At 36.7% G+C, this 26,481-nt stretch overlaps 1 protein-coding gene across 1 annotated transcript in view; it reads left to right on the top strand.

The window, feature by feature from the left end:
* CSMD1 (CUB and Sushi multiple domains 1) overlaps positions 1-26,481 on the top strand; it is a 1,210,601-nt gene that overhangs the window by 549,925 nt on the left and 634,195 nt on the right. The window contains exon 4 of the mRNA XM_037392820.1: positions 20,274-20,468. Within this exon, the coding sequence (XP_037248717.1) occupies positions 20,274-20,468 (195 nt within the window). The remainder of the gene's footprint in view (positions 1-20,273; positions 20,469-26,481) is intronic.

Raw genomic sequence — 26,481 nt, 5'->3', positions numbered from 1 at the left:
AATGCATTTTAAACTTTACAGTATATTTTAGAACAGTAAGACCACTTTGTGTAGTACTAGAAGAAATTTGGTGTTTGCTAGATTATTTAATACCATGTAAAACACAGGAAGAGCTAAATTAACAATTATACATCTTATAAAGACTAAAAAGGATCTACCAAATTTGTATTTTGAGAAAAGTTGGCCCAAGAATATCCTACACAGTTTGTATTTAAAAGGAGGAAGCAAAAGATGTATTCGGTATCACTGTATTGTATGTATATGCCCAGCTTCTAATGGGACCTGCACACAAGGAGTCTGTCCATTGGTGATTTGGAGGCAAAAGAAAGTTCGTTCCTCAATCACATCTATAAAAGCCTTCTGAATTCTCTGAGCTGTCCTTTACAGCTACTCAGGTGGCTGTTACTTGCTTTATTATTCATTCACTGCTGTGCTGGAGAAGAACAGTCCTCCTGTTTGACAACTGCAAAAAGATTTGATTTTTACAAAAGGAATCTTAGCCCATGCAATAATAGAAGTTAGTTCTGTGATGTGTTATTCACTGTAGCAGATATTTCAGATCTGTTTGCCTACTTCCTCTGCAGCTGTTAGTAAACTGACAGAAAAATACTCAAAGGCATCTCAAAAGTGTGTTGGGATTGGGGTGGGGAAGCCCAATTATTCTTGAGGTTAAGAAAACTTTGGATCAAAGTATTACTTACATGCTAAGTATTTCATTTACTACTAATGTACTCTTTCACTATTTCTACAGTTTAATAAACAGCCATTACTCCACTTCATGCCATTCTTATTGATATGTGGTTTCTGTATGTTGTGTGATGTATTTTTCTGAACTGGTCTGATAACATCGCATTCCATATTTCCTTTTATAGTTTTGTCAAAATTCTCACCGTTGTTAATTTTTTTTTCTCATTCTACTTCATATATTGACTGTTGAGCGCATCCCAAAGAAGATGACTGTGTAAGAAGTAGGAAAATACACCTTTGCATGTTGCCTACTTATGTCAATACTGAATATGTTATGGTGGCAGCATTGTTGTACTTGTGGCGGCCTACAATATAAATCAGGCAAAATTTGTGGACAGAAATTGAATTAAGTAATTAAACTAAGTTAGAATTGAGAATATGCATAACTTTTGGATGTGAAGCCCTTTTGCAGGTCAGAATCATGCTGAGCAAGTCTCGTGCTTTCCATTTATACCAGCTGATCAAATGAAAGATACTACTTGTTCCCATATGCCTTGCCTCCTTCACTCTAAAATGGTGCCTTTCTCACTTTGGTATGTGGAAAAATACTTTTGTTATGATCTGATAGATGACATCAGAAATGTTGGAAGCCACAAACAGTGACTAGGAGTGATAATATTATTGGGTTTTTTCATTCCCCACAAGCACATCCATAGCCCAGGTGCATGTGAGCTGCGTACAGTAATGCTTTAATCTCTGTAAACCAAAGTTTTTCTGTGGACTTCTATCTCATAACTTGTATCTCCAGAGTTTTTCAAGTGTGAAAGTTATAGAATGCTGACATTATCCTGGTGTTACGTGAAAACAAACATCCTGGCTGTAAGAAGCAACCTGTGTTGTCTTGAAGTAGAAAGAGTGTTCTCAACTTTTTCTAGAAATTAAATCGAGGAGGTTTTATGTGTTCATGAGACCTTTGCTGTGGATGTGAAGGAGCAGCAGGAGCCATTTGTGCTGCAGGGCCACAGGGGCAGGGGCCTTACCAGGAAGGGCCTGGGGGGACAGGACAGGCCCGAGTTCAGGTCCAGCTGGGCCTGAGTCATGAACACCATGTGTCCATGTGTGGAACAGAGTCCAGGTCATACCTGGACAGGGTCATGATGGTGGGCCTGAGTGCAGGGCACGGCTGGAACATCAGCCCACAGTGCCATGACCAAGTCCCCAAGGGAAGGGGACAGCCCCCATCTGTGTTGGCCCCAGCAGCCAGACCTTGGGGAGAGGGGCTGCTCTCAGGGCCCCTAGGCTGAAACCTGAAACGTGTCACTTGTTGGGCAGCTTGCCAACAGGAGAGTTTGCAGTCTGTCCCCACAATGGAATTTAGCTGCACTGAAGAGGTGTTGAATAAAATTCTTCATTATGAATGCCCAAACTCCCTTACAACAGGAACTTTAAATCTCAGTACTGTTAAATCACCTTTACCTGAGTGTTTGTGGTGATCAGTTGCAAGAAAACACTTTGGCTGCACAACTCTACCCTGAAGTACACTGATTCTAGTGCAACTTTTATGACCAGCTTCTCTGTCCAGTTGCATTTCCTATGGACCTGAGTACGTCAGAAGTGCTTTGCACAAAAAGAGTCTGTACCTTTCATAAGGAGATCATTGGTGTACATTATTAATAAAGACCATCAGAGAGAGCAGAATTTTGATAAAACAAAATTCTGGAAGAAAAATGCCTCCTTGATTTCTAACAATTTTTTCCTATCAATTTTATTCCTTTACAATTTATGTTCACTGGATTTAAACATCTACTCTGTATATAATTTGAATTTCTGACTGTGAATTCTTTGACCAAACACTTGGAATTGAAGGTAAGCATGAGTAGAAGTGTGACACTGGATTGTGACTTACTTGCTTCAAATAAAAAACCAAAGAAACCCATGAGATTTCTGCATCTCATCCTATTATACACAGAGGCTATACCTCACTGTTCTGAGAAAAAGTTTAGTAATTAGGAGATAAAAAGACTCAAAAGGCTTTTTTTTTTTTTTTTTTTTGGTTTTTCCAAATAAGGTGTTCCATGCTGTTTAATTTTGCCAATAAGATCAATGCATCTGACTTTGGAATTCTGGAATTTTTCTTAAGATTTTGGTGTCTGGTCACAGAAGACCAAGAAAAGCACTGGCATCTACTTGAGTCAGATACAATTTTTTTAAACTGTGTCCCACACTGCTGATGTTTTATGGGAATAGGTTTTGCAAAGTGATTTTAATGAACTATTGTTTTAGCTCTTAGTGACAATATTTTTAGGAAAGGTTCAATGTGTAGTAATTTTTACAGTGTTATGACTATACCTTTATTGCTTCAGCATTCAATTTTCAGCATCTCAAGTTCCAACAAACTCTAAACTTCGTTTTCCAGCTGGCAGAAATCCTGAAGATCTCTGAAACCCATCAATGCCACATATTGGAGATACTGAAATGGCACTTAAATTGAAGGTTTTTGTTGGTTTCATAAAGAGGTCTTGTATCTTTGTGAGGCATTTCACAGCCAGCCTTGGAACCACATTAAAAATGTGGGTGAATGATGAAGGCAGAGCCTGTTTGTCTCTTGAGATGCTACCCCTCACCTTGACAAGCTCTTTGTAAACGGAAAACTGGTTTAGTGAAAAAGAGCTGCTGTGATTACTGAATGAACATAAAGATTTCACTTCTCTGTCATTTAACAGCTGGAAGATTACATAACTGCTTATTGGGGAGAAAATTTTATAAGTTAGCATTAACAGACAGATACCTAAAATCACTTTCTCTCCCAGGGTTTATGTGAAGCAAATTGATGTGCCAGGCTGCACCTTAGAGGGACAGTCCAGTGAAAACTGGTGCCTTTCAAACTTCAGAAAACCATGCAAGGCAATAGGTAGCTGTTCTACAGGCAAAAATTATATGAAAGTTGGGGGGGGGGGGGGGGAAGCCTATTTGATCTATTTAAGTCCTTTGAATTTGCGCAGATATGATCCTTGCTATCAGTACAGTGCAGATTTTATACTGGCTTCATTTTTTCATATCCTGTGGGGTGGTAATTTTAACTGCTTTTTAGTTGTCTTTTGTTTGTAGATCCAGCCACATTGGGCTAGCTATATGTTGGAAACAAACCCCCAAACCTCCTTGGTTGTATATGACAAGGTGGTCTTATTCCATTGGAGGTGGCAGCAGAGATAACTTTTATGGTTTTCCCCCTGAAATAATCATTGTAAAGGGAAAGATGATCTTTTTAGTGCTTCTTTCTATTTACTGTGGGGTGTATCACAGAATTATTTAAAAGCAAAACAGTCGTGAAGTGCCCTGTACGGGACAGCAAAGGGATAGGACAGTGATCACATAGCCATCCAAAAGTTTAGTTCCATCTACCACAGTAGCTGCTGGTACTCTTTCTCTTCCTTGTCTGGATGAGTAAATAACCAGTACCATCCTGTATCTTCATTTACACCAGGATATTAACCCCGTCATGATGTGGGCAGGGGCACTAGCAGCCTATACTGTTGTTAGATGGATTGCAGCACAAGTTTTGTTTGGGCCAAGTAGCACTTTCCTGAATGATTCCTGGAAATGACTCAGAAGTTGGTACAGCCTGCTGACTGTTTAAACAGACAATCTGGATGCAGCCATCCTGTTTTGCAGGCTCAGAAAGTGTAATAATAATGTGCCAGCTGGCCTCAGTTCCGTTCAATTATAGTGTATAGCGTAGTCAGCATGTCTCCTAATCCTGATCTAGTGACTCACATGTATGTGAAGTCTCTAGAAGTGCAGCACAGTGTCCAGTGAAACACGCAGTTGTCCAGGGTTTTGAGTAGAAGACACTTGTTTTTTTTTCAGATTTGGAGATCACCCTTGACCCTTTGCACACTTGTAATACAGCATCAAACATGGAATTAATGAATTCTGAGACAATTTCAGCATTAAACTCTCTTCCATTGCTTCCAGTAAATAATATTTTAGACAAATAATAGCAGACAATGTCCTTTAGCTGCACATTGAACAATTATTGTAGTAAACTTTTTCTTTGATATGGCATCAGCCTCACAGATGGCTTTATTATTCAAACAGCCACAATACTAATTTGGCTGTCAAGACTGTGATAAAACTGAGGAGGATGAAAATACCTTCTGGTGTTCTATATGCTGTTTTGAGCTTAGGGTTAAAATAGACAGCAGCAACTAAAGTGGACAGAATGTCATATTACATAAAAACATTACAAAGAACTGGTAAGTTTCTTCTTTGTTATGTTTTATTTGTTACCACATTGGTGGTGTTGGAGTCCCAAAATAATTACAGAGATGGAGAACTCATGGAAATTCTTTAATGGTGTCTGTCCACAAGTGTCAGTTGTAGCCACAATCTTGTAAGGAGGGCTAGGTGAGAATCTAGTTTCATGTTCAGATCCAAATGGTCCTGACAGTTAGTCCTCTGCAGAGTAGGTTTTGGTTAGACCATTACTGAACATATGAACTATAATTTGGGCTCATACAGAATTCAGTGGGGTGGAGGATATTGTTTGGGTGGACTCTGAAATGTCAGTTGTGCAAAATGAGTTTTAGAGTAAGTTTTAAAAAAGGAAAGAAACTGGTGGTTTGTAACTACAGGATAGGAAATCTTCACTCATTAAGAATCTGTGAGATCTAACATAAATCAAATTAAAAAGAATCAAAATCAAAACCACCAAAGTGTTTTAGAAATTTCAAGGGAATTTTACACCAAATATTTCAGAGGAAGAGTCTTGAGAAATCTGTCCACTCTCACTTTTTGCTTCTCTCCAGTTTCTTTCAACTTTATTACTTAGTAAACAAAAGTTATGGATTTCACTCTAATCAGTCTTACTGTTCTCCTGGGGACAACTACAGGTCATCATCAGAAGGTTGAACTGGTATGCCTCTAGTTGTGGTTTTTGCTTGTTGATGCAGCTTTTTTTCTAAAGCATGAAATTGAACATAACAACTGTCTATGTTTAGCTCTATGGCTACATTTTAAAAAGAGAGATCTGTGCAAGCAGTTAGTTTGCCTGGAAGCTGAAGTTCAGAACCAGGTTTACACTGTTTTGTGCAGTAGGGTGCTGAACTGTACATGCTAGCTACTGTCAGCTACTTCATGGCACCAGGAGTGGGTATGTAGTTGCAGAAAAGGCTAAGCTGGCTTACTTGCAAGGTTGAAGTGCTGTACTTATTTGGCTGCGGTGTGTTCAGAACTGTAACCATTCTCTCCATGCTTCACGGTATTTTGTTAAAGTACATGTGAGTTTGAAACTCTTCTCGCCTTGCTCCACTGAATGATGAAGATGCACCGTAACTTAGGTTTGAAAGTACTTCTCTATGTCTGGTTCATTTCTGTGCTGCCACAACGTTTGTGTAAGAAAAAGCTCTCACTTGTTCTTTCAAATAACTGCTGTGAACTCTCACATACACCTGCGCAGGTTTACTTGGTTTCTATAGCATCTATAAGATAATAGCTGTATGTAAATCATAATCTTCATCCTCCAGAGTGATCCCAGGGATTTTTATTTTCAAAAGCTCTTACATTTGGGGTTTAATTTTTTAATTTACTTTTTCTGAATTGTATATTTGATTAAAGGGATATCATGCAACTTTGTGACTCATTTTCTTCTCATGTTGAATGGAAATAAAACAAAGCATTTAAAAGAAGCACAACACTTTTAATTTACGCTTGCAGTGGATTTAAGTAACTATTTTTCCCTAGATCCCTGCTTCTTTATCCCATCAGTGCAGCAGGATTCTTAGCAGAGTGCTTACGCTGTAATGAATCTACAGGGACGTCTGCTTGGCATGATTCAAGCTTAAGGCCTTCTGAAGGAGCTTGTAAGGTTTCTCATGTCAAAACTGACTTAAGTAAAAAAAAAAAAAAAAAAAAATCAATTATAATACCACGTAAGGATGGATTTGCATCATGGTCCACGGAGCCTTTTTCTAGACATATTCCATTTTGTCAGCTGAAAAAATGTGTGCTAAAACATGTACATTATATTTCTGAAGGTGCCACTGCATTTTACTGAGGAAAAAAAATTAGAAAAAAAAATCTAAGTTTGTGTTTATTTAGTCCATAAAATTCTTCTTTTTCTGATAAATTAGGATGCCACAATTAACATTAAATCAAAGTGCATATGTAGATTTTTGCTCTTCTTTCCTTGCTTGTTTCTCCTCCTCCTCCCATTTGTGCAAGAGCCTTTTTACCAGGTGTTTGTTCTAACTACGATGCAAAGAACTCACTTTATAGGAGTAAGGTTTCATTAAGAAACTTTAGATCAAGGTTTTGTAATGTGGTTCATTTTGGTATCTGAACCTGTTTGCTTCTTGCAGCTCTTTTATTCTTATTCCCACACTGCAGCTAACCAGCATCTCAGCTGCAAAATCATCTATATTTTTCCCATCAAGCTGGGATGTTAGCTGCTTCACCTTAAACATCTGCCAAACATGCATTTACATGTGTGTTTGAAGGATTTTTTTTTTCTTTTTTCTTTTCAAAGCCAGATCAGGTCTGTGTACTTATTCATAGACTGGTAGTGTAAACCTCTATAATAAACAAGAGGACCGCACAATGCAGCACTGAAAATAAACAATAAAAATTCATATTGTTGTGTTGTAAACAAAGATTTGGTGACAGAATTTTCTGTTTCAAAGACCACTCCCTGCCTCACCATGGATGCTTAAATGGAAAATCTGTGTTGCGTGTGAGACACTGACATATGAAAACAATTAATTTGGGAATCCTTTCTCCCTATGAAGTCATCTGAGTCATGAAAACTTACAAATTCTCACCTCTCTAAGCTCACATTAAAATCAATATTTTCTTCAAGGCTACGTTAACTTTCACAGATTGTAGCTGTGGAGTACAAAAAATTCTGTTTCATATAGATCTATGAAATGCTGCACACTGAATTGTGTGTTACCTGAGGACTTGCCAGAATGCAAGCTATATATAATTCTCCTATAGCTAAAGCTTCTGAAATAGTAGATTCTTCTCCTGCCCTTATACTGCTTTTTCCATATTGCTGAAGCAGGTAGTAAGTTATTTAACACCCTTGTTGAAGTATGAGCCTACAAATGCTAACTAGATGAAAGCCTTCATAACTTAAATAACTTTCTGATGCCATTTTTAAGAACAAGTGGGGACAAAGTAGAAAAAGGCACTTCTGCATTTCTGTTACGACAAGGATAACACAAGGGTAGTGTCAATTGGGGAACAGGACAGGACAGAGCCTTTTTTCATCACACAAAAATTTAGTTATGTGGCTATGACTTTTGCATTGCTACTTGTCTTCAGTACCGAAGTACAAGCTCTAATTCCTTTTTCTTTTCTTTTTTTTATTTTTTCTTTTTCTTTCTTTTTTTTTTTTTATTTACAAACATAGACAAGAAGCTTGTATGCTATAGTGAATTCCTGTTAAAAATTTGCCTCATGTTTGTAAGCAATACAAAGTTTGAAGTCTCTGGTGGCAATGGAGTGCCACTTATCGAAGAGTTAAGAGCAAGAGAAGAGTTGTGGAAAGCTTGTGGGAGCCCACAGTCCAGCTTTGTTAAAAGCCACCATAGTGGCAGAAGTTGGCCTGAACCAGAGCAGAGAGCACTCCTGGTGCTGGGGCAATTTGTTGTCATGGCTTTTCTGTAAAATTGACAAAACAGTAAATCAAGGTATAGGAAAGGAAAAATGAAAGCAGGAGAGGAAACGTGTTTTTTAAGCAATATTGCCTTAGTAATAAGGAGCTGAAGATATGATGGCAAGCTGATGATAGCTGAAGAAAAGCCGCTATTAAATTAACAGTAGTGTATCTATCTATTACTGAAGCTGGTTTATTCCAAATTTAATCTGCCGTTACTTCTTTTCTTGTCTCTCTTTCAGTCCCATAAGTCTTTCCCTGACCTGTAAGTACTTAGACTTGAGACAAGTGGTACATACAAGTGTTCCACAGTTAGTATTTATCAAATAATACATGACATTAGGTACTTTACATTAAGCTTTATCTTTTCAGAGTTAAAGAATCTTTCTTCTTAAATGTATTTTGCTGAAACATAAAGCATTTGGATTAATTTGATAAACACAATTTGGAATCGTTCTAGGATATTTGTATACCCTATGATTACAACTTTATAGCCTGAAGAAGGGTAAGCTCATACCTTATTCTGTTTGTCCATACCTAGTATAGCAGGTCTTAATAGTTCAAAATCCAGTTTGATTTCATAGCTACAGTCATTGCAGGGAATGTTGTGAACAATATAGAGAATATCTGATTGTGAAATCTGTCTCCAACAGTTTTAACTCACAATTCAGCTGCACGGTTTTAGTATGTATCCTGTTGTCCTGCTTTCATTAAGTGTAAACTTGTTCTCTCATCTTAGTAACATAATTCTCAGTATGAGTCAGACAGACTCTTTCTTCAAGGGGTTCCCAGGGAAAAAAAAATTAGGAAAAAATACGCTTCAGATTGCTAGTTCTATAAAATTTGTGTATACATGGATAAGATATATGTCAATCTTTTCATGATCCACTGCTTTTGTAATAGTAGCAAGAATATTAAAATCTTGATTGTGCAATATATTTTGTTCAATCATATATCAGGATAGAAGTATCTTGTTACATTCCTGTCTTCCATCTTGAAAAAAATGTGCTAGTCCATGTAAAATCTAAAGTCAATTAACTTTCTCCTTCTCTGTCAAAATCAGTTTTACATGTCTCAGTGAAAAGAAATGTCAGACCAGAATGTCTGTGTGTTGGCAGGCTGACAGGATAGGAGGTGTGCAGGTGGATCTCATAAACCTTTTGTCTCCAGTTATGGTGACAGGATGAGGTAACTTCTGCATTCCTTGATCATGCTCCTTAAGATATAGGGAGTCATTTCTATTTAAAATTGATTTATAAATTAAGGTCAGTTTCAGACTATTCATACTCCCCTCAGTGTCCTAAGTCCATAGGACTGTATGGAAACTGCCCAATAGTTTCATGTTTTGCCTAGAATACTTAGCATTTTCAACCTGCTTGCAACTGTGATTCATTCATGCACTTTAATTTTTGTCCCATTCTTACCTTCAGTTTGTATAATATTTCTTATGACCTGGTGTTTGCCTTCCAGTGTCTTCATAGTGACTGCATTGAAATCATCATTTCTCACATCATAGTTGTAAAAATCTTCCAATATCCTCTTAAAAGCTTTCAATTTCTTGATCACTTTAGTAAGGCTGGTCTGCATTTGCTTTAGATTGAATTACTTTTATTTGAACATGGGAATCAGATTTGTATGCAGGCTTCCAGATAAGGTCTTTGTAGTTTCCTGTACTTGTCTTTCTGTTTGATAAGTATGTTGTTTAATACACAGAGATACTGTCATTTTTACCTTCTTATCCTATTGGCTTTCAAGCACAGGATGGATTTGATTTTTATGACTTGAGTGTAGGTCTTTGGTCTAATGGGATCTTCAAAAGTAGTCTTGTTAAAAAGGGTATTTGCTTGGTTTTGTTTGTTACTGTACATGAAGTGGTGAGCTAGAGGTAGTTTTCCAATTATATTTTTTATGTTGACAGTTTGCAAGTAACACTGTGGAAGGATAGCTGAGTAAACAGGAGTTGCTTCATTGCCAAAAAGTTACCATGGTCTTTCTCAGAATGAGAAGGGCAGGTGTTGCACACACTTGTGATGGTCGTACTAACAAACTAAGACAGACCATAGAACGCACTGAACCTTTTAAAGGAGGTGGAAAAGCATGATTTTGATATTTTTTAGAATATGACTAATTACTTTCTATATCTGGTAGCTGGCAAAATTTCCATTTATAAATTTTGCACAGCCACAAATGCTTTTTATAGCCTCATCCTCGACTGTCATGCTCTGCCCGTTCTCCTGTTTCAAGAGGAGAAGACCAAAATCTAGAAATATTGCTCACTGATCTCAGCTCATCTAGGAGAGTGTGTAGTACATCTGAGGCAAAATAAGTATGAGGTAATAGAAAGTTTTAGCTTTAACTTCAAATTGCCTTTGTACTTGATAGTTTTCTGGCATTGTTTGTACAATATTGACTTTTATGGTCTTATAACCAACAGCAAGACATTTATTACATACTTTATAATAAAAGTAAACACACTAAAAATAAAATCCATCAATCTTTCGTTATTACCTGCACAAGAAAATTAAAATATCAATCTCAACGTGGAAGATGTATTAGAGTTTCAAAGTTGCTGCATACTCCCAAATGATTTTCATAGCTGTGCAATCCAATACAATTTTGCACATCCTCAGATACAGACAGACACAGTTGGGTAAATGCTTGTAAAACAAGAAAGCTGTATCTTTCAAAAGTGATATGATCCAATTCTTTTATCCAGAAAATATTGCAATGATTTATGAGTGCACAAATGCAGAAATGAACACATAACAGGGAACAGATTTCCTCTTATCCTTGGATTCTGTGAAATTACAGGTTTCTGCTTGCTCAGCTAACAATAATAAACATAACAGCTTTATTTGTGTAAGCTGATAACACTGTGGTTTTTTTGTTGGGTTGGTTGTTTTTCTTAAAAATCTCAAATAGGCCAAACAAGTCTGAACAAAAAAGTTGCCAACAGATAAATAGTGGGCCATACTTGATGTGTCACTCTGCGTTTCTGTGCTCTGTAGATTCTCGAGTGCTATGTTTGGCACCTTGAAGTGTAAATATGGCTTAATTATTAGGTATTAGAGGAGCTTGTATTTTGTATGTTTTGGTTTCTGTGAGTGAACTCATCCTACCCCTACAGTAAAACAAATTGCATTAATTTCTTATGAAATTATTTTTAAGAAGGATGCAAATTTTCAGTGTTAGATAACTTGCAGACTAAAGCTTCCAAGGTGAGTTGTGTGTCTGCATGGCTCTGTGTATGTGCCCATGTGCAAATGACCAAATGTTTGGTACTGCCTTTCTAGTAGTAATTTCTGATCATGATTTTTCATAGCTCTGGGGTTGTGGAAAATTTGCTCATTTCATTTTTTTTTTTTTTTTTTTTTTTGCGGGGGGAATAAAGGTGAAAATTCGATGTATATTTCTCTTCTGCTCCCCCCCCACCCCCCACCCAGTTTAATAGTTAGCTCAGATCAGTGTATTGAGCCAGATTTGTATTCTGACATGTCAGCTGCTGGAAGGGGTTTTGGAGAAATCCTGAGAACTTTTAAGAAAAAACATAAAACTGGAGGCATTCAAACTGAAGGCTTACTGTTCTAATGTAATGTGCGTATGTGTGTGTGTATGTATGATACATATACACTAAATAGACTAAAAATTGAGTTTTCGCAGAAGCCTTTATTAAATATCATAACAAAATTATTATATAGAGAAAAAAATAATTTACTGCTAGTACCAGTGTAGAGTAATTTTGGAATTACGCTTCCTGTGGGAGGCATTCCTTTTAACTATTTTTCTTATTATATGGTTTCACCTTATCTTTATTATACTGGGGGCTTTTTAAATATCAGAATTTATACATAAAATTGTTTTATGATTATTTTCTGAAGATGGAATCATAGACTGATTTACACTGGGAAGGGTCTCTGGTGGTTTTTTGATTAATACTGACTCACCTACACCAAAGAAGGACCAAGTTAGATGAAGTTTCATAGGGCCTTGTCCTGTTGCAATTTGGGCATTCCAAGGCCAGATTTCACAATCTGTCTGGGCAACTTTAATCCTTTCCTGTTCTCAAGCTGGAAAAGAACCCAAACATTCTAAGTTCTACATGCAATTTCCTTTGTTGCAATTTGCATCCATTGCATCCCATCTTGTCGCTATGCACTTTTGAGAAAAGTCTTCTCTGTGCTTTCCCAAAGAATATGGAGACAGTATGAAGATTCCCCCTTCCCAAAGCAGTCTTTTCTTCAGGTGGAACAAGCCCAGCTCTCTTAGTCCCCCATCACAGGAAAAGTGCTCCAACCCTGACCATTGTGGTAGCTCTCCACTGAGCTTGATTTGGTATGTTATTGTCCTTGTACTGGGAAGTCTCAGACAGCACACAGTACTCCAGCCACAGACTCAGAAGCACAATGTAGAGGGGAAGAATAATTTCCCTTGGTCTGCTGGATGCTCTTTTACTCTTCTACAGCTTGAGGTGCAGTTGTCTGTCTTTGCTGCCAGAGCACACTGCTGCCATTTCCCTTTCTGCCAAACTGCTTCCCAGCCAGCTGGCACCACACTATATAGTTGCATGGTGTTACTCTGTCCTGGGGACAAAACTTTGCATTTTTCTTTGTTTAATTTCTCAGTATTTGTGTCACAATGTTTCAAAGGTATCTCAACAACCTGGAGAATGGCAGTCCTGCCCTTCAATGTATGGACTACTCACTGGTTTGGTGTCATCCTGAATTTGAGGAGGGTTCATTCCATTTCCGATTGCAATAAAAGTTATTAAAGAATAACAGCTGTGTTATGAACCTTTGAGGAATCAAGTAGCAACTAACTACCAGCTGAGCTCTACTGATCACAACACTCTGAACCTTGCAGTCCAGCCAGTTTTCCGCCTACCTTACAGCGTAGTTGCCATTTCATGCTCCACTGGATCTGTTACAACGCTACTACAGAGAGCCTTGTCAAAAGCTTTGCTGAAGTTACGATATACAACATCCAATCCTCTCCCATAGTCCTCTAAGCCAGTCATCTATTCAAACAAGGCAATCAGATTGATTAGGCATGATTCACCCTTAGTGACTCCATGTTGGCTCTTCCAGCTTACTGTTGAACTGGAAGTTAAAATGTGGAAAAGATACTCAGTTTTCTGGAGGTCCATCACTGCTGAAGTACAAAAGGGGTCTTTTTTGGGCCCAGTACTGTTTAATGTCTTCATTAATGAGTTGGACAACAGAGTGCATGCCTAGCAAGTTTCCAGGTGATACAGAACTCAGAAGAATGGCTGATATACCAGAAGGTTTGGCTGCTATTCAAAAGGATCTAAACAGGATGGAGGAGCAGGAAAATCTCACAGAGCTCAAAAAGGACAAATTCAAAGTCTTGCACCTGGGAATGAATAACCCCAGGCATCGGTGAAAGATGGGGGCTGCCAGCTAGAAGGCATCTCTGCAGAGAACCTGGGGACAACTTGTTGACCATGGATCAGCAATATGCCCTTGTGGCAAAGAACAACAGTCTTCTGGGCTGCTTTACGCAGACTGCTGCCAGCAGGCTGAGGGAGGTGGTTGTTCACTTCTACTCAGCACTGGTGAGACCACACCTAGAGTTGTGTTTCCAGTTCTGGGCTCCCCAGTGCAAGAGACATGGACATACAGAAGCAAGGCCAGCAAAGGATGACAAAGAATGTTAAGTACTTGGCGCATCTGACCTGAGGAGAGACAGAGATCTGGGATTGTTCAGCCTGGAGAAGAGAAAGCTCAGGGGAATTTTATTGAGGCCTGTAAAGTCCCTTCTGGGGAGTGGTAAAGATGATGCAGGTGGACTCTTCCTTGTGATGGCCACTGGCAAGAGAAGAGGCAATGGACACAAAGTGAAATACAGGAAAATCTGTTTAAACATAAGAAGAAGCTTTTAGAATTATCTATTTAAAACTTATTTATTTATTACTTCTGTGAGGTTGATCATACACAGCAAAAGGTTGGCCAGAGACCCTGGGGAGTCTTCACCTTTGGAAATACTAACAACTGAAACAGACATGGTCTGAGCAACCTGCTCTAGCTTTTTCATCTCTTTCGCTTTCCACAAAGTGTGATATCCATGAAAGCAAGTTAGCAGGCCATGCTGGTTTTGAGAATAAAGAAGAATTTTGTGAAGGATAGGATTGTGCAGTTTCTGTCATGGTACTGTCCTCTAACAAATGACCGACATGCATCTACAGTGTTCAATACTAATGTGGAAATCAGTGCTGGTAGATCAATTAACTATTCATTGTACATAGCTTCTGGAACTAGAAAGGGCAAAGTTTTTTAATAAATTGACAGTGAAATATTACCCGCTTTTCAATTGATTCAATATTTGGAATTATTTTAAAAAAGAAAGGTCAAAATGTACTGCAATGGAGTTTAATGTAAGACATTAGAAACTTAAAAAAAAAATCAAATATATTGATTCTGTAGTCTTTTTTGATGTAGAAATGGCAAGTACAGGTATACAGAATTCTTTAGAATTCTTTAGAATTAGTTTTTCCAAGCAAATTTCATTATTACACATTAAAAAAATGCATTATATTATTTCTAGAACAGATTTATGAAAATACTGGAAAATAGCTTTACATGTATATACATATAAGTATCTAAGTCCATCTTTTGTTCAGTACAGCACTTTTAGTTCAGTAGATTGAAATGCTATTATTTTTTTTTTTTCCCTGAGTGCCTTTTCTAATGAAGCTGCTTTTCTGAATTGGAGCAGAGACTTTAGTGTTAGTGCCATTCTTGCAAGAAAATCTAGCATTTTCTCCTGTCCTATTTGTTACCATATTTTGTTGTTCTGGTTTCATAACGCGTGTAGTTATTACCTTCCTCAAAAATTATTTTATTCTGTTCCTCTGGAAATATACAGATTTCTGTATATCTTCTATTTATGCATGAAACCACAAAGTACATACTTAATGTAGCCATGTGAACAGGGTGTCATGGGCTGTGCATTACACCTGTTAACCATCTTGGCATAGGCCATGAAATTTTCGGTAACCCTGATTATCTCCACAGAGCTTCTGAAATTCCTCCCAGTATTAGAATTCCAAGGCTGTCCAATATCAAGGGATTTTCTGACTTCTTCCTAACTTAAGCTTTTTTCATTGTGTATTGTTTTGTCTGTGGCCACCAGTGTAAGAACGTGATGTTAGGAAACACGTGGGGGACTGTAATAAAGGGACTATGGAACAGCAAAAAGTAGGCAAGCTTGTATTTGACTGAACTTAGGTGCAATATGGAAAACTTTTCCAGTTGTATCATGAAGAACAGGAAAAAAGAGCAAATAAGATGTGCATGTGTAGAGTCTTGTAAAGCTATCAAAATAAATGAAGGAGAAAACGTGCATCTTGGTCCTTCCTTTCTTCTTTGCCCTTCCTATTTTTCCAAATTTGAATTAAGCTTCTCTTTGAATTGTTGCTGTCAAGTTCCAACTACCATGTGTGTCACTGGCCTATAAGAGCTGGGCAACTGATTCACAGAAGGGTGAAACTGTTATCTTTAAATGAAATAAGCTGTGTGAGCTTTTCACTGTTAAGGCCTCTAGGGAATCTTTGCAATTTAGTTTAGGATCGTGAGATCTTAGGGGAAAAAAAAAATAACTCCATCATGTTCTCCTGACATCATTGTCAGATTGAGCCTCTGAATAGTACTTTCAGCAAAAGCAGGGAAGTTAATTTTTACAGTTTTATAATTGATTTCAAATCTAGATGCCTTACGCAGGTAAAAATTAATAGGACTTGGTGTTCCGGGGACCTCAAAACCTTCAGAATATATTAGAAAGTATGTTTTTTGAACTTGACCTTTTAAACAAAAGTACAAAACCATCTTATGAATACAGGACATTATGTTGGCAGCAGTTGACATGATGGGTTTGAAGTAAACATGGGAAAAACATAGGCATTGCTTATTGTGTATTTAAAGACTCTTGCACTCTAGTGTGATTATCATAGTAAGAAGACTTATATGGAATAAAATAATAATTCAAAGGTTTATTCAGTTTAATGACAGCTACCATTTATATTTTGGGGTTTTTTCATTATCAACAACTGCTGTCTAATTCTGTGTGATTTCTCTGTTATGATAAATCAGAAAGGCGTAGGTAGTGAAATCTAGTATCTCCAACAAAATCAAGGAAACTCTGCATAAGTGAAAGCAAAGGATTACTATGTTTAAGGTGCTGTGAATATGCTTTCAAGGGGCCTTTTTTGCAAATAAATATGGAGTTTAGCTTTAGAAAGAGTACTACAGTAAGTAGGTAAGTAAAGTAAGTTAAGTAAGTAAGTAAAGGCTGTGTAAATAAATGATCTGAGACAGCCTATCTGAGAATAACTTGTAAATATGAGTTTATTTAACAACGTTTAATTAATTACTAATTTATAATAACTTAATAATTAATTAATTGATTATCACTAAAAATTGTGCCATTTCTCTACAACTCTTTACAGTCCTGCTGTGGTAGCATTTTGACACTGTTGTCATGAAGATTAGTGTTATGTTTTAGCTCATAGATTATGATGTTTTTAATTATTTTCTAAAAAAATAAATGTATAGCATGCAGATAGTTAAAATAGTGAGTTAAAACCTTTGAAATTTTATTTCTGTAATGAATTGCATTATGGATTTTGATTATGTGAAATTATCAAACATTTTAACTGTCTAGAAAGATACAGGTAATATATGAGGAAGGCCTATCTTTTAGCTTTAATTTCATGAATAAATCTTGCTACACATTGCTCCAGATTGATCTGTGCTAAGAAGTGAAGTCCCCACAGGTTTGTATGTCTGTTGTAATGGTGAAGATAGACTATTAAGGAGGAAGTATTAGTAGGTGGATCTGTTCTGCTCTCCCATTGTACATATTTTTGCTTTTAAAATACTAAGGCTAAACAGATCCCTTTCCAAACACTATAGTATTTTCTTTTAAAACCTGGGAAGGACTTGAGTGAAGAAAAATGGCATAAGAGCACACTATCTGAGAATACTTTAATGTTAGGTCAGTGTAAAAAATCTATTGCCTTCAGTGCTTCTCTGTAGTATAGTTAATAATTCTTCTCAACACATAGGGAATATCAAATTATTTCATTAAATAAGCATCTTGATAATGAAAGATGCTGTGACACTGGTGATTCTATGAGCTTCCTCTGGGAAGTGACTGCAGATTCTCAATCCTATTGACAATAGACCTCAAAATAGGTCTACTATAGAAAAAATATGGGTCTTTTACTGAAAACTTGGCAATGAAGTTAAAGCTTGATGGACACATGTAACCTTTGTATATGATATAGCTTTGGTCAGATAGAACTCTTATAATCCAAAGATTAAACTATTTTGTTAGCAACCTTCAAATAATTCATCTTGGGTACTGACTAAAACCAGTACAGTCTGTGCAGATGAAATTGTGTGGCTACCTCAATATACTTCAATCAAAGTTTTAGAAAAGCACATAAATAATGTCGTTGAATGCTTGATCTTGACAAGAGGTGAAATTTTGTGAACTATTGAATCTATTATTGAACATGGCTGTCATTCTCAGATCACTCATCTTTTACTGGGTTTTAGGAGGTTGCAGTAAAATGTGTGCCAGTTTCAGGATGCCAAGTCTCATTTTTTCTGGGGTTCTTGACAGGTATAGTGGTAGGAAGAGGCAGTCATATTGTAGGAGACCTTCTCTACACAGTTAGAAGACTGATTTGCTGCTATACAATTTCAACAGTTAGCCAGTGCCAGTTGTCAGGTATATGGCAGATGTAGATTTGCTGTGATGTGTTTTCCTTGGGAATGCAGTTTATCAAAATCATAGTACTTTGAATACTGCATTTTTTTCTATCTAGAACACCCACTCATAAAAATAAATGTTGAGTTTTGGATTGTATAAATATTGCTGTGTACACCAGATCTTATGATGAAACTATATTAAAGTTTTTTTTTTAAATCTTTTTATTTGAAAATAACAGGAAGAGAGATTCTTGATTCAAATGCAGGTATTCTCCTATGTGAAAGCATGTCATACATCTTTTTTTGTTTGACTTGTCCTGCAAAATTACCTGTATTAACCTACCAAAGCAAAGCAGCAAAAGGGAAAATTGTGCCAAGGGAGAAGTAACATTTTTAGTAGTGCTATAAAACATACAATAGCATATAGCAGTATATGCTGTAGCATATAATGGATTATTGTTGCCAAGTTTTTGGAATGTAAATTGGTATCTTTTTAATTTATTCCAATTATTTTGATGTTTTAGAATCAATTTTTTTTATTTGATATGTATTTAGTATCATACGTATGAATCAAACACTGACTCTCTTTCCAATGTGAATGAGTACATCTAAATAAATACCCTATTCTGTTAAGGCTGCTGAAACAGCACAAAAGAAATTGGGAATCATATTGTTTGCTTCTGGGTTTGGTACCTACTCGCTGAGCAACCTTTATGTGTGATGCACAGAATTCTTAGATTTCTGATCTGCAGCATTGGTAGAGCATTTATCTAACTCATCATTCATTAGAGTGTTATGTGGCTTTTGTTACCTTGTTAATATTTGTAGATTTGGGGATTTTTCTCTTAAAACGATATTGTAAGTGAAAGTGTTGTCCCATTTTATTTTTTTAGCTTTATGTTTTTTTTGCCTTTTTGAAATTTTCCTACATAATTTGTGTTGTAACTTTAGTATAATTATGAACATTTAAATGCCAGTGTGACTAACTGTTTGAGTAATGAATTAAGGGTGGGCATTCAATAATTGAACTTGCATGGTATAATGGGCTTAATTAGCATTGATATATTGATATAATGCTTTACAACACTCTGAGGATGTGCATGTATTGAGCAATTTATCCTCCTAACATGCAGGTTAGTAAGGTTAGTATGGTGATGTTTATTCTACAGGTGGGTAAAGTGAAGACAGAGAAGTATGGGATGAAAGAATTTGTTCATGAAACATGAAGTTTCTGAAATGATACCTGAATTAGATGTGAGGTTTTCAGACCACCATTTCTTTGATGAACACACTTATCTTTTATGTGCTGTTCTTGACATATTTCAACTTCCTGCACTTATTTATTGTACTCTAAAGGAAATAAAACAATTTTAATTTGTACTACTTCAATGAAAGGAATGGCATGCCATTAATAACTTTCATATGAAATTAAGAACAAAAGCATTTACATTTTCCTCCTCCCCAATACACACTTTTGCTTTTTCTAGGTGGAGGAGTATCATCTTTAAAGTGATAACTATTTAAAACAATCTCTTTAAAATAATTAATTCTTACAGATGGTAGTGACTTCCTGCAACAAGAAAGAAAACAAGATGTCCATTCATATCAGCCCAAAGTCACTGCTTAGGCATTGATTCTTTCTAATTTTCTGTTTCTGTTAACGAAGATTGACTTAATTTATTTTCTAGAACCTGGGGTAATTTTAAAATAAGCAGAAAATCAAACTTTTAATGTATACTTTAGATTTTAATTTACCTGCAGAGACCAGTTAATTATTGGGTACTTTTAAATTGCTATTCTAATAATTAAAATGAAAACTGTATATAAAGTATCTTCTACTGCCTGGATCCATAATGAAGTTGTATGAATATTTATGCAATATTTACCAAAAAGAATTAAATAAAACATTATTTTACTTCATTCACAGCTTGGGGAGAAACAGCAAGATTTATAGGATACCTTATTTGAAAATAAATCTGTAAAGTAATTAACTGAAGGACTGTTAAACAAAGAACTGAGTTTGAAATTAGCTTTGAAAGTGATGTGTATTACAAACTGATATCTGTTGTGAAAATACATTGCATAGCCTGATTTTGACTTTTGTATAAGGGATACTGTTTTAAAAAATACTAAAAATTATTTATTTGTTTGTTTTGCAGGTCTTAACTGTTAAACTTTTCCCTTCTTTCTTTTGACAGTATTACCTAGTCATACTTGTGGCAACCCAGGAGAAATACCTAAAGGAGTACTTCATGGAACAAGATTCAACATTGGAGATAAAATCCGATATAGCTGTATCTCTGGGTACATCCTAGAAGGCCATGCCATGTTGACATGTATTGTGAGTCCTGGAAATGGCGCATCATGGGATTTTCCAGTTCCTTTTTGCAGAGGTAAACATGTAGATATGAAATAATTTAAAAATATTAAGACAATATTAAAATGGCAGATTAAATAAATTTATTTTGAAGGGGGTTTTGTTTGGTTTGTTTGTTTGGTTTGGTTTTTTTTTACTTTCTGAATGTAAATGTACTAATGTACTGACTAAAGATCTGCACCATTTAAAACTGTAGTCACATTTCAGAAGCAATGACTCTCCAGAGCTGACATTCAGAGGTAGATATTATATGCTGATCTTTATTCATTTTCAATTATGTAGCAATTGCTATATCAATTTGATGGCAGGATCTGGTAAATGCTTTTGAAGTTTCTTCTTTTGGAAACTTTTCATCAGGAAGGAGAAGTTTGAAATCTTCAACCATACAATGCTTGAAGGGGACCTCTGGTGATCCAATCCCTTTGAGTCCAACTCCTGCTCAAAGCACTGACAATTTCAAAGCTATGAACCAAAGGTCAGGTTGCTCAGGGCTTTGCCCAGTTGACAGTTTAGTATCTCTATGGATGGAGTTTCTAAGGCCTCTCTGGAAACCTGTTCTAGCGCATAGCTGCCCTCATTCTCATGTCCAATTCAAATTATCTTTTTACAGATTGTGTCCATTTCTTGTTCTCCTGTTGTGGACCTATAAAATGATTATGGTTCATCTCTCCTAAACTAAATAGCACCGTTAGATTTTCTCATAACTTCCTCTTTTCCAGGCTGAAAAATCCATTTTCCTCATTCTTGAGTCTCATACATATGTTCTTCAGCATCTTAACCATTTTAGTGGCCCTTCTCTGCACTTGTTCTACTCTGTCAATGTCAATCTCCTTTGTGCTAGGATACCGTAAAATGGACACAGCATTTCATATGGGACCTCCTGAGTGGCAAGTAGATGAATTCTTTAACTCTCTCTCTTTAGCTTCTGGCTCTGTTCTTGCTCATGCAACCCAATAAGGAGGTAAGCCTTCAATGGTGCAAAGTACACCACTGACTCCACTTGTGTTTCACCAGGAACTCAGGTCATTTCATCAGAGCTGCCACCTTGCAAATACTTTTTGCATGGGATGATCCTGTTCCAGGTATAGGACTTTGCATTTTTGTTCTGTAATTTCATGAGATTCCTGTCATTCTTCCAGCTTCTTGAAGCCTTTTCTCAAAGGCTATCATCAAAGCCTGTCTGAATGACAGCCCTGCCTTTCAGGGTGCCATCTGCAAACCTTGCCAGGGTGCGTTCAATCCCATGCTCCAGGCTCAGGGTGAAGTTACTATACATATTCAGCCCCAGTTTGAATCCCTGGGCAGTGTCGCAAGTCACTGACCACTGCCTTGACTTTAAACAGTTGGCCTCTGCTGTCTGAGCCAGATGGTCCAGGCAGATTTTCACTCGCATAATAGTCCACCCATCGAGTCTGTATGCCCTCTATTTGTCTACAAGGATATAGCGGGGAACAGCGTTCTGAAAAATCTGTTAACTTCAGGCTAAATCATTCCATCAAAGAAAGCATTCAGGTAGCCAAGGATGATTTGCATCGATAAAAGCTGCCTGTTCCTGTTCACCTTTATGTCCTTTGTGTGCTTGGGAATGGTTTTCATAAACACCTTCAACATAATTTTCTGGAGGTCTGAGGTAAACTTGACAGATATACAGTTGGTAAGATTCTTGGGGTTTTTTTTAAATGAGAAATGAAAAATTTTCTTTTTTCCAGTCATTGGTAATCACCCTTGATTGTCACTCGAATCATTTGAACATGTATCATTCAAAGATGACACAGAGCAACCTCACACTGTGGCACACCAAGAACCCTGATGTGCATACTGTTAAGTACACTTATGAACTTACATACTGTTACGAACTTGTACATATCCTGTTTACTTCTGTATTTCCTTGTATAGTTTCTCCTGTGCTGTGGCTACTATTTTTCTTCCCAAAACTTCTGCATGTTATTGAGAATTGGCAGTCTTTGCTAATGAAGAGAGAAGCAAAGGGACACTGAGTGCCTCAGCCTTTTTCATGTCTTCATCACAAGGTCACTTACCCCACTGAACAGCAGGCCACCATATCCTTCATTTTCTCTTTGTTGTTGATACACCTACAGAATGGTTTCTAGAATGGCCACTCTTAACATTACTCACCAGTTTCATTCCATCTGAGCTTCAACCTTCCTCCTTCTATCCCTGCATTCCTGAGCAACACTTCCATATTCCTTTCAAGTAGCTTGTCCCTGTTTTCACAGTTTGTACATTTTAAAAAAATGTATTTGTATTTCAGTTATTTGTATTTGGTATTTCAGTTAAAAAATCTCACTCAGGCATTTCATGTTCAAACCCAGCAGCCTCCTGCCATGCATACACATTTATGCACTAGAAATAGATGCACCATTATTGAGCTTTGAGGAAGCTACCCTTGAAGTCCAACAAGCTGTCCTGAGCCCTGTAGCCCTTCAAGGCATCGGCCCATAAGAGCCTGTCTGTCACTTCACAAAGAAGTTGAAATCTTCTCTGCTGAGGTCCAAGGAGTTTATTCTACTACCTGTCTTCCACACTTCCCTTAGAATCTTCGGCTCACGTGTGTCACTTAGGTGAATGGTTCTTTGTTCCTAGTTGACTTGTCCAGTGCCTGCATTATTCCCAATGAACTGAGAAATCTAGTGAATTGCTTGCCCTCTGTCATGCTGCCATCCTCACAGATGTTGGGATGGTTAAAGTTTCCCATGAGAACCAGAGCCTGTTGTTGGGAAACTTCTAGTTGTTTAAAAGTTTTGAATACCTCTTGATCAAGTGGTCTGTAGCAGATATTCAGCATAATGATCTCCCTCTTGGCTTCCCCTTCTTGTTCTAGCCCACAGGAGCTCAATGAGTTTGTTGCCTGTGGTGTAGCTGAGCTCTGTTCATTCAAGATCTTACTTGATCTTGGGAGGGTGCAGCCTCTCCTTTCGTTGCTGTTTCTCCAAAGAGCCCGTGTCTATTCATTGCAGCCCTCCAGTCAGGTGAGCTGTCCCACTAAGTGTCTGTAATCACAATGACACCACAGTTCTGTAACTATTCATACCCTTTCAATTTGTTCAGTTTGCTTCCTATGCAGCACATTTCTGTATACAGGCACTTCATCTGGGATTCCAGTCATATTACTTTCTGAGCAGGAGGGAGAGAAACATTCATTGCCTTGTCGCATGGCTTCTTCCCTGGGCCAGTTCTACCACTTACTTGAGGGTTTTGGCCTGCATCCCTGACAAATTCAGTTTAGAGCTCTCCTCATTAGTTCAACAAATCTCTTGCCCTGTTCAGCCAGGCAGATCCCTGCTGTCCTCATTTCTTTTAGAGTCAAGTGTGGTTCTGCAGGAATCTGATGATCCTGCCTGAGCTTTTCCTTTTCCATTAAGGAGAGCTCATCTGGTCTCTTATGCTTTTCACCTCAATCCCAAGCCCTATGGTCATCCTTTACTGCTAAAATTCTCCCTTGGAAGTATTATTAGTACCCATGTGGATGGGCAACAAAGGGTGATTGTTGTCTTTTGTTATAGTTTATAAAGGTTTCTTGTGACTGAAGGGTCTGACAATGTAATTCCTCACAGCAAAGAAATATTTTTGTAAATTTCTGTGCTCCAAAACAAATGCAGGAGTTCGTAATAATAATAAAAAACACCAGCACCACCCAAAAAACCCCAACAAAACAACAAAAACCCCAAACCCAACAGATTTGGGTCATGTTTGTTGTTTGATTTCAATCAGTACAAAAAAAGATCTTTTTTATTAGTGCTTCAAAACAGGAGGAAAACAGAAATTTTCTAACCTTTCAGTTATATGATCTTCGATTTTTTTAATCTTTCTAATAAGAGGTAATAAACAGGTTTCAGAAAAAAATACATGTCATAAGTTCATGGTGTTGTCAGTGTCTACTAAATATTTGCCTGTTTCTACAGGTACTGTCCAGTTTGGCAGTGTTTGTTGCATAATTTTTTTCAAAATTTTGTTCATAATTTGTAACTCTTTGCATTTAACCTATTAATAAAAACTCAAGTGGAGTTCTAATCTACATATAAAACTTAAATGAATCCAAAGAAATCTGTACTTTCTTTCAAGAAATTAGAACCATAAACCCCACCCTTATTGAACAGTTAGTGATTTATGTGAGCTGAGGCATTGCCTCAGTGGACTTTTAGAGTTCACGTGGAATTTGGGTTTGATGATGGATTTTAGACATTCCTTATTTTATCGGTCTGGAAGAAATGCATGAGGTAGCCCCTTCCATTCATTTTCCAAATGTTCCCCTATTGTTTCTCTAAGAACCTTGGTCTTTTCCATGAAAGCACCATTTGTTACAGTTTTGTTTCCAGATGTTGGGTTTTTTGGGGGGGGGCATTGTAAACTGATTTCATGGCATCCATGCAATAGAATATAGCAGAGTGAAGCTACATGGTTTATATACACAAAAAAAATCATAACAACCTTGTTCTCTCTGGTATGTTTCCCTATTTTTGTTGATGCTAGCAAATTACTATTTTCTGCAATTGTGTTGTTTAATATTTTCATGAATATTAAGAAGCTGGTGTTGAGTAATTTATACATTATCTAACTGTACAAATGCTGATTCTGTTAGAAAAAAACATCCTAGTGAATTATTAAGCCATTAAGATGTAGACAGCATAGACTCTTGTACGTGCTGTTTTGTTTCTTTGGCTGCTAATCAATTTCAGAGGTTCTCCCTTTATAGAGTACAGCCATGCGGAGGGTGGTGGAGCTGAACTGTACTGCGGATCATTTATGGGTTAGAATGAACTCTAATTCTTTTGATAGAAATAAAATTCATTTGATAGAAATCAAAGCTGCAGTGAATGACATTTTTAGAAAGTTTAATAATTTCACTGTCAAGACATTTACTTTATCTTTTTTTTTTCTGTTTTCTTTCAATCAACTATGATTTTTTGTGTGTGTGAAAATATGGCAGCTTCCAAACTGGAAATGATAAAAAACAGTCCCTCCCAAAAATAGAAAACAGCCCCCAAAGAAAAGTTCAAAGGCAAATTCTGAAAAGAGAAGTCAAAAAATAGTCCTATTTTTCCATGTGGTAAGTAAGAGCAGCCATGGACTTCTCTTTTAGTAGAAGCTAACCGAGAAGTTTACCATGAGTTTCTGCAAAATGTCATATAGGTGGCTTACAAAAATTGACAGAGAGAATCATTGACTCACCTAAGTTATTCTGGCTTTGTCCTCTGAATGGAAAGGATCTTTGTTGTTTCAGTCTTGGGTACCATAATAGTGTCACACAAAATATTCACCTTCATTGTCTTGAGACTGAATTACTGTGTGGTTGGTACAAGTCTGAAAAATTTGAAAGTTAATTTCATTCTCTGCAGTTACTCCACCAGTAGCTCATTTATGATATGTGACTACTTCTAAATGAACTTTCTATAATTAAGTTCTCAATTCTTAGTAATTTTGAGAATTTAGAAAGACACCCAATTATTGGTGGGAAAACAAAGAAAAAATAACAATGACAAGCCAGTAAAAGATACCATGTGTCAAAAAGGTCCAAACAGATCAAGTAATAATTAATCAGATTCCAGATTTAAGAAGTTTTATTTGAGAAATACTTTTGTGAATAATATACAATCAAGAAGGTATTCTTAGAATAAATGAAGGAAGAAAGGATAAAGAGTTTATGATTCACTATAGAGTAATATAAACTAAATGCAGAGATTAAGAGATTATATTTTTGAGACATATAGTAAACAGAGAGTGAAGTTTTTGGTGTTATACATACCTTCTGATGTAGCAAGTAATTCTCTGATGTAATTTCTTCTGAGCCTCTGAGGTTCAGATGGATATGATCTAATAAGTTTAAGGAGGAGAAAAAAAATGCCCTGATCCCATCATTTATCCATTTTTAAATATATATATATACACATAAGAAATAAAGAAAAAGAAAAATAAAATATCCCAACAATTCTTCTTATTGATGTTACAGTTACATAATAAAGTGAGAATATTTTTCCAAATCTTAACTTTTAGAGTTACATGGCAGATTC

Source organism: Falco rusticolus, chromosome 6 (assembly GCF_015220075.1).
Source record: "Falco rusticolus isolate bFalRus1 chromosome 6, bFalRus1.pri, whole genome shotgun sequence".
Lineage (NCBI taxonomy): Eukaryota > Metazoa > Chordata > Aves > Falconiformes > Falconidae > Falco > Falco rusticolus.
Note: the sequence above shows the minus strand (reverse complement) of the source record. Positions and strands in the feature narration are given on the sequence as shown.